At 39.8% G+C, this 16558-nt stretch overlaps 1 protein-coding gene across 7 annotated transcripts in view; it reads right to left on the bottom strand.

Annotated features, from left to right (window-relative positions):
- Window positions 1-16558, bottom strand: part of si:dkey-205h23.2 (CUGBP Elav-like family member 4) — a 174778-nt gene that overhangs the window by 56260 nt on the left and 101960 nt on the right. For all 7 annotated transcript variants that reach the window (XR_002921667.2, XM_024294949.2, XM_024294952.2 and 4 more), the window contains exon 3: window positions 6258-6306. Coding sequence is in view for 6 of the 7 variants with exons in the window: in XM_024294949.2 (XP_024150717.1) it covers window positions 6258-6306 (49 nt within the window). In the remaining variant the exon portion in view is untranslated. The remainder of the gene's footprint in view (window positions 1-6257; window positions 6307-16558) is intronic.

Raw genomic sequence — 16558 nt, 5'->3', positions numbered from 1 at the left:
ATTATTGAAAATGCTATTTAGTTGGGGAAATAATGTCTAGTGAGGTAAAAGTGAACGCATACAAATCATGTGATGTGGATTCCAATATTAAAATAAACCTATAATGTGATTTACCCAGCCTTTAAAACACATCAAACATTAGTATGTGAGCATATTTGGCAGGAGAGGGCAAAGTTTTTGACTCATGTGCCAAAAGGGATTTAAAAATTTGACAGAAGGACCATGTCTGGAACAGATGCATGGAGTGTTTTGGTAACCAAACTCATAAGAGAAAGAAATAGCATGGAATGTGAACAAAAACATGGTTTTATTTTGTTTGAAATGTAATTTATACATTTTAAAACAGAACTTTTTTGGAATTTTATTTTTTGAACAGTGACTTTTCTCTAATTTAGCAAGAGGACCTGGTGGCAGACAAGATGGCGGCTGATGATTTTCAGTCACCATCTTAAAATCATCAGCCGCCATCTTAAAAATAGATAAATAAACATATCTGTTAGAGTCGCTGGTTACATTAGTCTTTTTCAATCAAAAACAAATATTTTTTGGTCAAAATGTGTGGTGGTGGTGGCTAATTTTCCAGTCTCTGACTTCCTTCTGGCTAATGATTTTCAGCCGCCATCTTTCTGCCACCAGGTCCCATTCCATTTTAGTGCCAATTGCACCATTGGGTTGATATCCATCAGGAATAACTCAAACTTAAAGAAATGGTGTATTCATGTTGTGTTGGAATGATCTGATAAATGACTGTCCGACTCAAAAAACACAATAATATCAGAAAAACATCAAACCTCCCAACACTATATGAATGCAGATCAACATCTTGCTCCCAAACAAAGGTCAATGTATATTTGTAGTGAATCATCTATGGGTAGACACCAGAATTACAGGGAAATTAAAACAGTATTATGGATTATCAATATAATTCACTCAGGTTTGACGAGTCAGATTAAATAGTTTAAGGGGCCTCATATGGCCCCTGGGCTGTAGTTTGCCCACCCCTGATATATGTGACTCATATTGTAATGCTCCTCATATCTTGGGCTCTGGCCCAGATCTGCTTTGAGCTCATAATCAGAAAGTTGCTGGTTCAAGTCCATTCCTAGACAAGAAGGGCACCCTGTGTAAAATCTGCTGAGTCACTCTGTAAATGACTTTGTTGTTCAGACCCTGGTAATGCGAGGCAGCCAAAAGATTAGAGTCCTCAAAGGACATTACTGAAAAATCATGTCCTATTTTTCCTTTGAATTATTTAATGGTCCAAGACATTTCTAAAAGAATTCAAGACTAGGCATACACCGGACATCTGCAGTCTGTAGTCCTGCAGATGGTAGTGGATCGAAATCTATTTTTTTTTAAATGTTTAGCATTTAGGGCTATATATCAAATACCAATCACCAAATATCCAGACCAGATCCTGTTGGCATAATCAGAGATTTGACATGTGAAAGAAAAAAATCCACTAAGATATATATCTCAGTTGATCATGGCAAGCAAAGTCATTGTTGATGAAGGTTGCTACTCAAGACAGAGGTAAAACCATCTGATCAGAGTTAGTAAAATGAGAGGGTGTTTCTGGCTGACTCATCATCTTTCCACTCATTAGTAGGGGTTTGAGAAGTGGGGCCTAGTTCAAGATCGTGTTTAGATTATAGCCATCTCCAATCATGGATAATCTGGCCCCATCTTTCCTTCACAGACACAGCAGCAGACAAGGTCAGGGGGAAAAGGATTCCTGGCGAGGCAGAGATAGGGATAGGGCGGCTCTGAGATGATTTACTGCTGAGATTCACTCAGCTGCCTCCATCACCCTCCGTTAACTTTCTCATCCTGTCATCTCTTCCCCTTTCGCTCTTTCTGTCTCCCATCCCTCACTCTTTCGCATTCCTCCACGGACCTTGTACTGAATCTCACTTCCACTCACAACCACTGTCTTTCTATTCCTATTTGGTGAATAGTATCAGAGAAGTAAGAAAGAACAGAAGAAACTGAAAGCAAAAAAATCTACCAAAATGCTATAGCGAGAAAGAGAAAAGAGAATTAGTGGAAGAGTTTTGTTTAGTTGAGGGACAACATACTAATGCAATGACTAAGAGGCCTCCAGTAGTGCCTTTAAAATCTGAGAAGAAAAATGAAGTCAGACGTGAGTCACTGTAATAGACAGTCAGAGAATCAGCTTTGTGATCCGCAGTGCCAGTTCCCCCTTCACTCACTTTATGAGCATTGGCTTTACCTCTGCTCCTGACAGTCCTATATCCCCAGAGATACGGCATCTCACGGGTACAGAATGAACAAAAGAGGGGCTACTGAAGCCTTCAAATGGAGTAATGGGCCTTAATACCTTCACAGGCACGTAATTCGAGACCCTGCACAGGCTTCCATGACAGATAATTGCAGATGTCTTTGTAGTGATAAATGTTACTCCATTCGAGAGGTGCAAATGTCCTGGCTCAGTCCTAGGTTTGACAGCCTAGCGGCCCCTCTGGGATTGGTGTACCTGACTGGCCCTTAGCCGTCCACAGATGAATCCTTGTCTGGTTTCTCCCCCATAGTCAACCCTAGCCTGGCTGTCTATTTTCCTTTAACCACAAGCCTTCATAGTAAATCTCATTTCATTGTCAGCCGTGACTGTGGTTTACTTCCATGACCTGTCTGCTGACTTCCTGTTGCCATTAATGCTCAATATCTCTGTTGGGGCCTGTCGACTTGGTCTTATTTCACTCTGCGCCGTGCCCTATCTTGTGCTTCCACATAGAAAGTTTGTCTGACAGACTGGCAGGCACTGTGCTAATGTTAAAAACTCTGTTTTTCATTCATTCGGCCTTCTCTTTTCTACAGAAAAGGGTAGTAATTGATATTGGGCATCGTCCATCGTCCCCTCTTAAAACCAGAGATGCAATTCATCTGGGTGAGAGTGGCAACTGGCTCTCTCCCAGGCCTTGTCGGTCAGACTTTTCCTGTTTTAGATGGCCGTTAATTAAAGTGCCACCATGACAAAAATAAGATCTACACTGGGGTGTGTGTGGCAATGGAAATAGACCATCTGAATCACACTTGACCACATAAATCAGTAAAGTGGCTCAGACTAATCTGACCTAGCCAGTCTAAATCACCACTCTAAAATGAAAGCACAGGGCTGACACAAAACAGTCCAATTAGATTGGATCCAGCCCGTGTAAATCTTTAACTGGCTTAATCTGCATTAACCTCAGTGATGTTAGTCACAAATCGCTTCAAAATGATATAGTCAATCACTATGTCAGTCAGTGTATAACTGCTGAAAAGAAACTGTGCAACAGATTTAGCACATAGCAAAGCAGATTTGCATAAATTAAAATTATAATTTGCACTTAAGAAGGCATCTTTATGTAAAAAAAGGAAAACGGGTAGATTTGTCTATTGTGTTCATCTTGGAATTTAAAATCACAGAAGCGTTGTGTAATGATGAGTAAGAATACACAAAACATTGTGGATAGTGAAGGCAGATTGTGATGAACATAGATCGTTCTTTTCCTGTCAGAGTTTTTCTCCCAAACTTCCGATAGGACTTTTTTTTTTTTAATAGTAAAGCTCAGAAAAAAATGTCTATTAGTAGTTTTTAACCACGTTATACCACAGATACATAACAACCCACAAGGTTTGCTGTCAAGCTTTAATTGGGATATAAAGTATAATTGTTGCAATGAAAATTATTTTGAATAACCCATTCTATATTTTTAATGTCTCTGAGATTTTTGTGTTATTGGCTAAAGTTAATTTAGATCAGAAGTTTTTAGGTTTTTTTTATGTTTTCTTCCACAAACGTCTTAGAAAGGCTATGTGAGAAAATGTAAGCAAAAAATATAATTCCTGGTGTGTTACACATTTATGTTCTGGAGTGTATATGCAGTGATGAGCCCAAATGAAATCATTTGGGTCATATTTTGCACTCTGTTTATCGCACGTTTCCACTGAGCTCATTTATCAGAAAACATGGTTTCATTGCTAACCTGAGCACACCTGCCATTAAAACTGACTTTGTGTTTTGCATTGTCTTTTACAGTATAGTACTTTGGGAAACATCTTCCTTTGCTTTATGAATTTTATTTGACTAATTAATGAATCACTAATTTTTCCCTGGGGGGTGCTCATTTACTGCACTGTGTCTATTGTCAGGACCAATTCTTTACTGTTACTGAGTCCTGAGGCAAAGTTTTCAATGTGTGTTTTGAATTAAAACCCAATTTAATATTGGCTTTACACTGGTCTGTCTGCTGTGAGTCTCCCATGTGGTGCATGGGGAGTCAGTCTCTCAACCATCCGTTAGCTTATATTGTCTTCGTTGCGTTTCGACTCTGTTCGACTCCGTGACTTTCAGAGTAGTGTTTTTTTCTGCCACCACCTATGTCGTCAACATTCAAAACTTTGGCAAACAGGCCTAATATGCTCACCTTCCTCACTGAATCCTTATATAATTCATGTTTTGTGTCATAAATTGTGTTTTTTTACTTCCAAAACTTTCATTGTCCGTAGTAAAAATGTTTCATCAGTTTTATCGGAGTTGTTAACACGTCACCTTAAAAATAAATACAGTTTTCAAACATTTTTTTTTTAAATACAACAAAAGTTTTTTTTTTTTTTTTTTTTAAACCTGGACCTGACTGCCATTTGGCTTTTTGCTGTAAAAACCAATGTGTCTACTGACTGGAAGTAGAGCTCCAGAACGTTTTGTCTCAACATAACATAAGAGAAATGCACCTTAGATAGACCAATCAGGGATAACAGTAAATTTTAATGAAACACCAAAACCTTACAAAGAAAAATGTTATGGTAAGTTTGACCCTAGAGAAAGTTATGTCCTCACTCCTACCTCCCACAGTTTCTGGTGTGGACTTCCTTTCCTTATATTGGCTAAAACGAGCATTGCTTGTATCAGGTCTGCTGAATAGGGTTTCTTAGTAGCTCTCACCATCTTGATAAAGTTTGTTTTGTGTGTGTGTGCAAAAAATATTTTTTCCTGATTTGAAAGTCTCTGACTAGTTCCTGACTTTGTGCTATAGATGACACTTCCACCAATATAGCTTTTTAGAGTCTATGTACTACCACGACACTTCAGTTCTCATGTAGCTGACTGTAGAAAACCTTGACAGGACTGATTTGGATCAAATATCTGCCTGATTTGGAAAAAGGTATAGTCATTTGTTGTTGTACCTTTGTGCCACTAATAAGCTTGTCTATAAAAAATACAATGGCCTATTGAAGATGTCTTAAAAGACCATGCGGCACCAGGATGGGCTACTTCAAAGATTGATTATTGATTTTACAGTCACATAGTTTCACAGGCATTTGTCTTGGACATTCAGGTGAAGAGGGAAGCTGAGTGTCAGATGATCACTTCCTGGTAGTTAATTGGATCCAAAGATTGTTAATTAAGATGCTTGCATTAGATGGCATGGAAAGGTGTTTTACAGACCTATTCTATTCAGGGCTGGATTAGGATCCCTGGAGTCTCTCACATAATGCCTTCATCTGGCTTCATTGAACAAAAGGCAAGACAGTGGGGAGGTTTTCAGATCAGTGCTACAAAACCCAGATAAGGACCAGAAAAATGACCTCAAACCCAATGGTCACTCCAAATCTGAGAATGCATTAAAAAGAGTCACCTGAGGTAGTTTAGACATATGGTCGGAAAGCTTTCTGGAAGCTATCCGATAGTAGTTTTGGTAGTAAGTTAAATTTAAAGATATGACTTGTAATAGAATGGTTACATTGATACCAGATATCCCAAACAGAATAAATACTGCTGACTAATGCTTTACATGAAGATTCCTTGAATTGATGGAGACCCAAGGTCTTGGGGTTTGTGTGGCTGCACTACTCTAAAACAGTGTAACAGTCTTTGTTTATGGAGTATTTTACGCTTGTCTGTAAAGAGACTTTACTGTCTCTGTGAAGATTTCAGTTTGGATCCCCTCCACTGCAGGACTTTTCCTCACTTTTTTTGTTCTTTTTTTCTTTTTGTTCGTGTCTGTCTGCCTCGTCTTTGAACTGCGCTGAGCGTCTGAACCTGAGACAGCCCCTCTGCTGGCACAGATGGGAAGTCAATAGAAGCAAGTGACCTATATTACAGAGTACTCTACTAACTCCCAGAGAGTCTCGAGAGAACAGAATATTAAGAGTTGCATGAACAATGTTGTAGTGTATTTGTGTGTTTGTGGGAGTGCACGTGTGTGTTTTTAAGGGAAGTGTTCACCAGAGAAAAGAAGAAGGTTAATTACCTCCCCGTCCTTCGCTGTCGGCTGGCTTCACCTGGATGGGCCGGTTCATCTAGAGAGAAAAAAGTAAAGGGGGAAGGAAAGAGAGAAAATGGGAAATCCCAGATTAGATTAAAATGATAGAACAGACCACAAAAGAAAGGAAAACATAAATAATAAAGCTCCTGATCTGTGCGTCTTCCCTGCTCTTTACATCTATGGGAGCACAAAAAGGAATCGGTGATGATGTTGTTAAAAGACACAATTCAGCACAAGATTCCATGCCAGCATGTTTAATTAATCCAGGGTAATGTCTCTAGAGATGCCTGAATTCCCCTCACAGTTCAGCAGAATTAGCACTTTTCAATGACGGAGCCACACTGGGTGTCAGATGGCACGCAGAGATTAATGCCATTACATCAGCTCCTCCTAGTCTCACAGAGAGAGGTCCTTTCTGCCTGACCCTTGCTCTTCGTGTCCCCTCTTGGCTCCAGACTTCTAGTCACCGGCTATAGCTCTCTCATCCCTGTCTCTACGCAACTCCTCTCCCACAACCTTCTCTCTAGCTACCTCATACGGAAGACATTTTTTCCATTCAAACCAGCTCAATACAACATGTGGTCAGACAACTCTATCTAACTCAGGTGCTTTTCTCCTAATGATTTGTTCACACCAGGCTCGGAAACACGCCTTCAAGAAACCATTTCCAAATAAAAAATCCATGTAATTTTCGGTTCAAAACTCTCACTACGCAAGCTGTAAATCTATTTTCAGGCTCTTGTACGAAACGTACGGCCATTGAACGCATCCTGAAAGTGTAACCAGTTACAGTTTGACCAATCGGGGACTTGGCTTTGATAGTGATGTGTTGATTTTTAAAACACAGAAGTGCCAACCTTTTCAAAAATGATCATGAAGGACAAATTAAAAATTGATATTTGTGCCTGGCCGGAATTATATCACACCAGGTTTTTCATATATCGGAAGGAAAAAGCCTGGAGCTAGATTCACAAGATTTGCACTGCTTTGTCATGTCGCACCAAGCCTCTTCCAACTGTAATTGGGCTAGCAACAGACCAGTGTGAATACTGTATGCTAAAAACATGTTCAAAAACCCATCTTCAGCACGTTGAACACACCACACATGCCCAGTGTGTATGTACAGTAGCTTTATAGTAAGTCTTATAAATAAACCAAATTAAAAAAATTCTAGAGAATTGATACATTGTAATGGTCATCATCTTCTTTTAATCAAATGTTGTAAAATTCATAATTATCAGTGAGTGTTCCCCTGATTCCTTCTTTTTTGAGTTTGGATGAGAAAATCTAAACATGTCTGGACTCCACCCCCACCCCTGAAAACTATGTCTTGGTGTGAATACCTGTTTCATCGTATTTGGCATAGTGCTTCACAGACTCAATTGGTATTTCTAACTAGGTCATTAGGACAGGTCTAACACGAGCGTACCAACGTCTGACACACCGCACTACCCACTCATATCAGTCAGCCAGGGTAACACAGTGGGATTTGGACCCTGAGGGAAGGCAGCACTTGACAGCAGTTGACATGAGCTCAAACCATGGCTAAATATAGACCTCAGAGTAGTGGACATGTATAGACAAGCTCATACATGGTGACACCCTGGGGACATATTGTAGTCCCCTGGCAATATGCTGGTACATTGGAACCACACTAAAATGACAGATGCAGGGCAAACCAAAAGAAAAGATACAAGAAGTAGTAGTAATTTTTGGAATCATCACAACAACAATATATAAAAACACATTTTAATATGTTGGAGTTGTGTCCTGTATAGAACTACAAGTAAAGATCAAGCATTCGGTTCACATTGGTCCCGTTGTTGGGTCATTTCTGTCATTTTAAATAAAGAATTATCACTATTTTTCCTAGAGGACTCACAATAACTCATCCAGCCTAGAAAACAAACCACTAGAAGTTCTTGATTAATGTGTAGCAAAACCAAACTGTGTTATGATCTTGAATGATTGCCAAACTATTTCCGTTTTGACCATTACTCACTTGGAGGCTGGCTCCGAGAGATAGATGGACTAAATATGTAATCCTGTAATTTTGTCTTTATTGTGTGGATCAAAGGGTAATGGTTCTCTTATTGTTGCCATTTTTCTAAACCCTCAAATGGGCAGCGGTTTTGCACCAGTATTTATGCTTGGATAACAGTCATCGATATTGCACTGATGTTTACATATGAGTCTTAGATAAAGCCCAAGGAGGGTGAAGCATTGATGTATGTGAGCCTGCTGCGGAGAGAATTAAGGTCAGTCGGAACATTTTAGGCGGTAAGTTAGGAAGTGCAGAGTGTGCGCTTTGCGCGTGTGAGTGTGTTGACAGCTGTTCGGGTTAGGGACAGAAATGGTCCCACATAAGGGGTTTATGATAGTCTGAAGTCCCAAGACCCCTGTTCAGTGATCAGTCAGCTTCCAAGTCTTAAACGGCAGGGACTGGTTAGAAGGCTTCATCAGGAGCCCCTGAGCCACTGCAGCAACAAGAGTCATTTAACAACCAAAATGTGCACTTGGGGTTGCTAAGCAACAAAGTGGAGGTGGCCGGCAGGCTTGTGAGCCAAGCTGGTCATCGGTCCACAGGCTGCTTGCCAACCAATTGGCAATCTTCACTTTCTTCTTTTTTTTCCCTTTTACTTGGTCCAAGGAGGTGACTCAAAAAAGAAGAGCGATTTTTTTCACTCCCACCTTCCAGCATGTCCCACTTTCATGTCCCTTTTTGGGGATTGTGAAAATGAGTTTTCAGAATGGGTCTGCTGCAACTTCTGCTTCATCTTCTTGCCAAATTATGGCTTTCAGTATGTTGCCAAACGATGTTCTTGTAAGTGGTGCTCGGGCGCATAAAGTTGGCATTAAGATGCTTCTCTGAGCAACTTTATGGTGTCCTTTACATACATTTTTGTGAGCAGACAGCTGGAATGTCTGACTAGTGGGCTTGCAGCGTGGCCATTTCTTAAGTTCACTTTACTCTTATCATTTCTCTGGCTTCCGTCTCCGTCTTTGCTCACACATTCTGATGCACACACAGGAGCACAAAAGTCTTGGGGCTCAATAACAGCAGGTGGCTTAGGTGACATTTTAATCCCTTATTACTGAGTGCAGGATTAGCCAACAGATCAAGGCAGAGTTAATTATATGAATTCATCAGAGACTAGGAGAAGAAGCTGCCTGCTTTCCCCTTGGGCCAGGACTCACCCCCACTCCTTCAACCACCCTTTGTGCAAACACACACATTTACACACATGCTGAAGAAAATGACAAGTGACACTCATGTCTGAGAAACTAGCCAGCTTGTTAATATTATTATTGCAGTGACAGAAAGCCATGGTAACATATGCAGGAGAGCCTCAAGAGACACTGCAAGACAAACAACACCTACTACCTTCCATTTGGGCACAGTGAGATGAACTGCATAGATGCTAGCGATGAGGACTGTGGGCTTTTTCATCCTGCAGATGTGTAGCTGCCGAGAGTTCAACCACCCCCCGTCTTGCTTTATCTTTGTCTCCCCCTGCCCCTTTGGCCTCCAAAACCAATATGCTTCCCACCACTGCTCCTTAATGGGTTGATCAATGCTGACAAATAGGCAGCTCATGCTGTCTTGCCGGGGAACTCACAGCTCTGTGCCCCTGTGCAGCTGCACTTAGAGAGGCCATCTCTCTTTCTCCTCATCTCTCCTTTTTTATGTCTTTCTCATTCTTCCCCTCGCTTTTTGTCTGTATTTTCCCTTTCTTCATGCTCTATTTCTTTTATGTCTAAACATTCATTTTTTTTCTCTCTCTGATATAGTCTCCAGGGGGGAAATCTATAGTTTTCAGACTGTTTTGATGACAAAAAGTTAGCTGGAGTCAAAGACAGATGGTGAACCAACAGTGAGGAAGAAAGAAACTTGGTTTGTTTTTATCATAAATTATGGTGGGTAAAATTCAGAGCATACACACTTGTGTTTATGTTTTCATGCAGTTCAGTCTGTGTGACTTCGTCTGTTGTGTTTGACTGATAGCAGATCAGCAAAGTCAAAGACTGACGGCGACACTCTTTGACTTTGACCATGTTTGACCAAACTCCTCCTATATGGGGTTGATAAAATTGATGCAATGCAAATTGGATCGTTGGTTGAGGGTTTTATCCTTATCATACTACCAGACTCTCAGGCCGAATTCGAATTTTACCCCTCCCCTACGGCTTTTCCCTACCTCTCCAAGTGTAGGGGCATTTGGAGGAGCAGGGTTGTCCGAAATAGTCTTTTTAAGGGCGAACCCTCGCGGCGGAGGGATGGCAAGCCCTCCGTTGCAAGGGTGTTCCTGGAGAATCACTTTTCTTCCCGTAGGTGATGCACAGAAGTTTACATTTAAATGTAAGTTGTACTTTTTTGTTTTAAAATCACCTTTTTAAAGTTATAAAATCAGTGTTTTTATGTATTTTTGAGTACAAGCAGCTCCACGCTAAGATGACCGGTGACTATTGATGACGTCATTGAGTGGAAGTAACATTCACACAGACAATATTTTTCCATAACTCTCCATTTGGAGGGCTAAATGGGGAGGTAGGGAGAAACCGTAGGCCGGGGAAGAATTCGGATTCGGCCTCAGACTCTGGCCAAACCTGGTCTTGAACCAAAACCTGATCTAGTGTTTGGTAAGATAAAGAAAAAAATGTGCATTGAATCAGCTTTTCAAGTCAATTAACTGACTTAGAAGATGCATTTTAAGCATAAAACTACAAACATGATACATAAATGTGTCAAGAAAAAGATTCCTCTGCAATCACACAGATTGTTCTCAGTTTTGTGTATTTATTGATTTCTTTTTGTTGATTTCATATGAAAACCAAAATCAGTTACAGTCAGAGAATACTCCAAGCAATAGCTTTGTATACTGATACATTTCTACTAAATAATTTTGTGTTTTTGCAGAGTCAACAAATCAGCTGTGATGGTAAATCAAGATTATAGCTGCAAGATGAGGAGATAAACCTTTAGCTACGTCTTATTTTTGGGTTGAACGTGATATCAGTCATCAATACACAATAAATACGCTTGGAAAAAAATAAATATAGGCCGACACAAAGAAATATGATACACATTTATATGTACAAAAGGCGTAAAAAGTAGGGCAGAAGCCAATTGAATGATTCCATGTTTACTATATGAGGCATCTGTAAGATGAACAGAGATCGTATCTATGAGCACCCACATCTGTGCTCAGTGAAAATAGTAAATACAATGTGGATTAATGCATGTGCAGAAGTAATTATCTCCACACTGTTGCATAAGTAAAACTCATATTTGCTTTCTTTGATGAACTGTATACTTTTTTTATAACTGAAATAATTACAGCCATAATTCTGCTTTACCACATCATCTTGCACGTCATTAACTTTGTCCTTGTTATTTCATCTCAGACCCTTTCAAATAATCAGGTATCATTGTCTTGATTAGTCATCCATTGTTTGATGCCTCTCATTATCATTCAGCAGTTTCACCGTCAGTGCATTCATTAGAGCTCTTGATGCCATTAACAGGCTTTTTTTTTTTTTTTTAGCTCAATTAAAGATGGGTAATGCCGAATGACTCTTGGTATAGAACCAACAACGATCCATTAGCAGCAGTTGAGACAGAGACGCATCATTCCAAACTGAGATGTGATAAAGCTCTGACCTTTGATCATTACAAAGCTATTAAGAAATCCTTTAACCTCTGTCATTCCTCACACTGTCATTTGAGAGGATTAATGATTTAATCTCTTTCTCTGGATGCAAATCTGTCAGAACTTATTTCCTTAAGGGTCATGGTAAACCTGCAAATCCAAAATAGTTTTCTCAGAAGTTAGTTTTTGATAAAACATAAAGAAGTACTACACAATTACATTTTAAAATGCTAATACTAGGAAATTATTTTTTTTAAATGTCCTTTAACAATAAACATTTTACAATATATTTTCGCTCCAAGTTTCCAAGTTTTTATCAAAAAGAGTGTCACATTTAACACGGCGTATACTGTAGTAGTCTAAATGACTGTTTCCATCACTCATCGCTCGCACGTCAAGACATCCTGCCCCTCATTTTTGTGTGGAAAGAAAACAGAGCCAGCACTGTGGGAACGAGTCTTTCCCTCAAATTGGTGTGTGAGTTCACAGCGGCCTCCCTGTGAGACCAGCCAGACAGGAGAAGCTGGCTCTGCTGTGTGTGTGTGTTGCAGGATATGGCATTGAGGTGGAGTGATCACACTCCGCCTATCTCCCCAGAAAGCACATGAAGGAAGGCTGCGTCTGCCTTCGCTGTGAGGAGGAGTGAGAAGGGGTGCTGACAGCTCAGCAGAGGGCTGCTGGCGGCAAAATGCAGCACGTTTTAACTTTGAACCCCAGCTCCTATTTAAAGACCAACCACCGAGAGTCGGTTTGATTAGCGATAGCAAACACTAGAGAAATACAAATAAGGAAATAAGAAGTTCCTGATATTCAGCTGTGACTGCAATCCCTTGTGATATCACCCTATTTCCTGACATAAAAATCACCAATTTCCTTCCATATTTCTCTTAGTTAATATCTGTAAACCAAGAAGTGGATCCCTGGTTTTGTGAGGCTGAGCTCAAGTGCCGCCTACTTAACCCTGGGTTTAATTTTGCGGACCTGCATTCAAAGTTGTCCTACGCTTTCAACCCTCATTTCTTTCTAGTGCATCCAACACAGCAAGCCTCCTGTGGAGGTGGGACACAGGAGGCCTCACAAAAGGCAAAAAGTGGATGAGCCATCAAACTGTTGTGTTATTGTCTGCACCATAAAGCCTCTGTTCCTCCTCCAACTGTGGATGGATCGCTGTGTAGATCGCTGAAACCAATGGGCAGTGCACTTACATTACTTTTATTGTCGTCCCTCCACCCGTCTGTCTCTCTTCTGCTCTGAGAATGTGGGGGTGGGAGGAAAGACGGCGTGAGCCGGCATGGAGGTGCATCAGGTGAAGGAGGTTGTGACGATTCGACACAGTGAGACAAGACTAACAAATTAGTCAAAGTGACAGGGAGTTTTATGAGGTCTGTTCTTGTGAGGCGCGAGCTGCTCTCTCGCTCTTTCTGTGGGCCGCAGGGACACCATGTGTGTGTGTGTTTGGTACATATTTGCACATTTGAAAACAGGAAGGGTAGTGAAGAGAAGTGTCGAATAAGAAACAAGAAATGAGCCAAAAGAAGCAGAAAGAACACGTGCAAAAAATAAATAAATAAATACAATTCTGAAGTACTGTATGCATACTTTTGTCTGTTCCCAATTCATTTTTGTATTTTTTTATATATATATTATATTATTTGTTTTGCTTTTGTTTTTAGCAGTTGCTTTTGCCAACCATTTGATGTATTTATTTTGTATTACAGAGTGATATATTTGGTTGAAGTAGTTTGATTGGTTTTGTTAAACAGGGCAGAGATAATACGTTTTCCTCTTTCTCTCCCCTTTCATTTTCACCAAAGTCATGAATATTAAGTAATTTATTGTTGTGTATTATGAAAAATGAAATCAATAAATGGCATCTCCTTTTGATTAATCAAGATTTGAATAAAGAGATACTCAAAAATGAGATTTTAACCTTAATTTTCTTCATATATGTCCTCCATCATCAGAAAAATGCTACAAGAACCTGTTAAAATCAGCAAAAACATGTTTATTGGGAGTTGGTCTTTAAATGTTGTTAGCTTATTTACTTATAACTTGTGATAAAAAAAGTAAAACATAAAATAGAAATTAGTAGATTTCTATAACAACAAAGCACATCTGTTTGGACTTCTTCTTTGATACAGCAATAACTGTTTCTCAGCTTATCGGCTGCTTCGCAATGATGTCAGTCTCTCATGGACTCAGTGGAAAGTGATGAAATCTGCTCAGAACATAACCGCTCAAGAGGACAACAACATGCTGTTTGCATTTACCACGAACGAAGATTAAATTATAAATAGGTGAGAATGTCATTTGCTCGTGCAGAAGTATGCCCACATTTGCACAAAAGCCCGAGAAGGAGCCTCAGAGATAACGCAGTGGCTCCTCCGCAGCATCTATCATTCTCCGCGGCCTCAGTACAAATTTAAATGAGCCGGTCCTGGAAAGGAGCTTAAGTGGCTCACAGTATGAGTTAAGAGAGAATAGTAATAAGTGGAAGGTGTATGGTGTACCTGCTGCTCGGGTCTTCACTTGAGCCCGTGCACACCACTGTGCTGATGAGAGGAGTCAACAGTAAGAGATAACGGAGAAGAGCATGAATCAGATGTATCAAGCCATATGCACAAAAGTATTATTTATATGAAGAGTATTTAGAACATTTTCACATCTTAATGTTAGAATATAAGGAATACATGAAAATGCTTTTTAAAGAAAAGAATAACTTGCTTGTAAGAAACTGCTCTACGCATAATTTTGTCAGATATTTCCAATTGCTTTTGCATAGTTTTCCTGGAAAGAAATGTTGCAGTGCATCTACTACAAATGAGCTGCTTATCATGCTATTTGTTGCTTTTTTAGACTTCACATTCAAGGCTGTTTACTGTTTATCTGCTGTGCCTTGATACAGCATGTTCCTGAAGTACTGACTATATGTTCTGGCTATACGCAAATTGATTTTTTGTAGTCTTTTATTATCAAAGCTGCAATGTTCCAACTAGATGCTTGTTTTTTTCTCACTTAGCTTCTGCTTTCAGTCATTACTTTTGTGTTTCACGCTTAGATAAAAATCTCTTTATGTCCTATAAAACAAAAGAGAGGGGATTTAAGTTCAAAATATTCTGATTAAATTCGTACAAACAAGACAAAAAACGAAAATACAAATGTAAAATTTCATGGAAAATGAAATAGATTTGATATTTGTTGCTGCACATACTTTCACTTGATAAAAATTGCTTAAATATGTTTTTAAAAAGTGACAGTGCATCAAAACAAGCACACACATGAACATATGCCAACAAATCGGCACAGAAATGCTTTTATACACATCTGTGCAAGTGTGCTTCAAGCCGCCGTTAGCACAGCAGGCTGTTTGTGAAAATGATCACATCAATCGAAGTGATAGATAAAAGACTGGGAGCTATTGATAAAGTGCCACAATTATTTGGAAGATGAATGGCTGAATTTGCTTTTGAAATTGGACTGGATCTTGGTGCAATGGAACAGAACTCATCATCATCAACGAGGCTGCCGTGAGATTGCTTTCTGTCACAACCAAATATCAGCACGGACAATTGGATCCATCTGCCAAATGGGATCAAATAGACCTACTCACAAAACATCAGAGGTGATGTATAGTGACCATGTGTAAATCATTTTACGCTGAAAATGCGCCATCTATCATTGTTCCGCGCGGCGTCGGCCATCACCACATGTGATCATACTCTGAAATAATTTGAGGCACATTAAAGAGCGGCAAGTACAACATGGACAAAATTGATAGTATTATCAATGAGGGGAAACAGGATGCTGAAATGCCAAACATGAACCCATCAACTCATGTAATGTGTGTGAGATGATTGTAAACACAAGTATTGAGTGGATAGCTTCAGACTAATGTGCAGTCAAATGCAGCCTTTAACAGTGGGGAAGGAGATCGTTCTCTCACATCTTCCAAGATATTTGTCTTTTATTGTTATTATTTAAAAGAATATTTGCAAATTTCCAACTCATAAAACTTGCAGTATTGTATCACATAATTTATTTAAGCCCATAAATCCTTTGGCTTTTGCAGTTATAAGCCTCATAATGATGCATTGGTTAACACAGCCTGAATATTTGAGCCACATAAAAATGGTAATAGATTAAACCAGGGGAGTGTGTTGAGCTGTAGTTCAGATGTGTGGGTGCGTCTGGGTGTGTGTGTGTGTGTGTGGGTGCGTCTGAAGGGAGCAATCAGTAAAGTATTCCTGCAGCTTCCACAGGCCTGAGCATACAGAGGGGGACATCAGAACGGATGCACAAAGCCAACCAAGAGGGACAAAGCAGCAGGGGGCTGGAGGGAAACACACTAAGTAATGTATTGTGCTAGGAGGGAGGTGACAGGGGTCTGATGATGCAGAGGAAAAGCGTGTAAATGGGTCGCTATTAAGGGAAACGAATGCTGAATGATGGTTTATAGCCACAGATCTGCCCAGAGAAAACATCCGTCCAACTAAAATTACATATTTACTTTCGCTCTCCTTGTGTATCAGTGCCAGACGTTACATCTGCGTCACATAAATCAAATTCACATCTGCTTCTGACTATAAATCTGTCAGAAAAGATGACACCGGAGCTTTGTCTTATTTATTTTTATAT

The sequence above is a fragment of the Oryzias melastigma genome, linkage group LG3, assembly GCF_002922805.2.
Source record: "Oryzias melastigma strain HK-1 linkage group LG3, ASM292280v2, whole genome shotgun sequence".
Taxonomy (NCBI): domain Eukaryota; kingdom Metazoa; phylum Chordata; class Actinopteri; order Beloniformes; family Adrianichthyidae; genus Oryzias; species Oryzias melastigma.
This window is presented reverse-complemented; position numbering and strand designations above follow the sequence as displayed.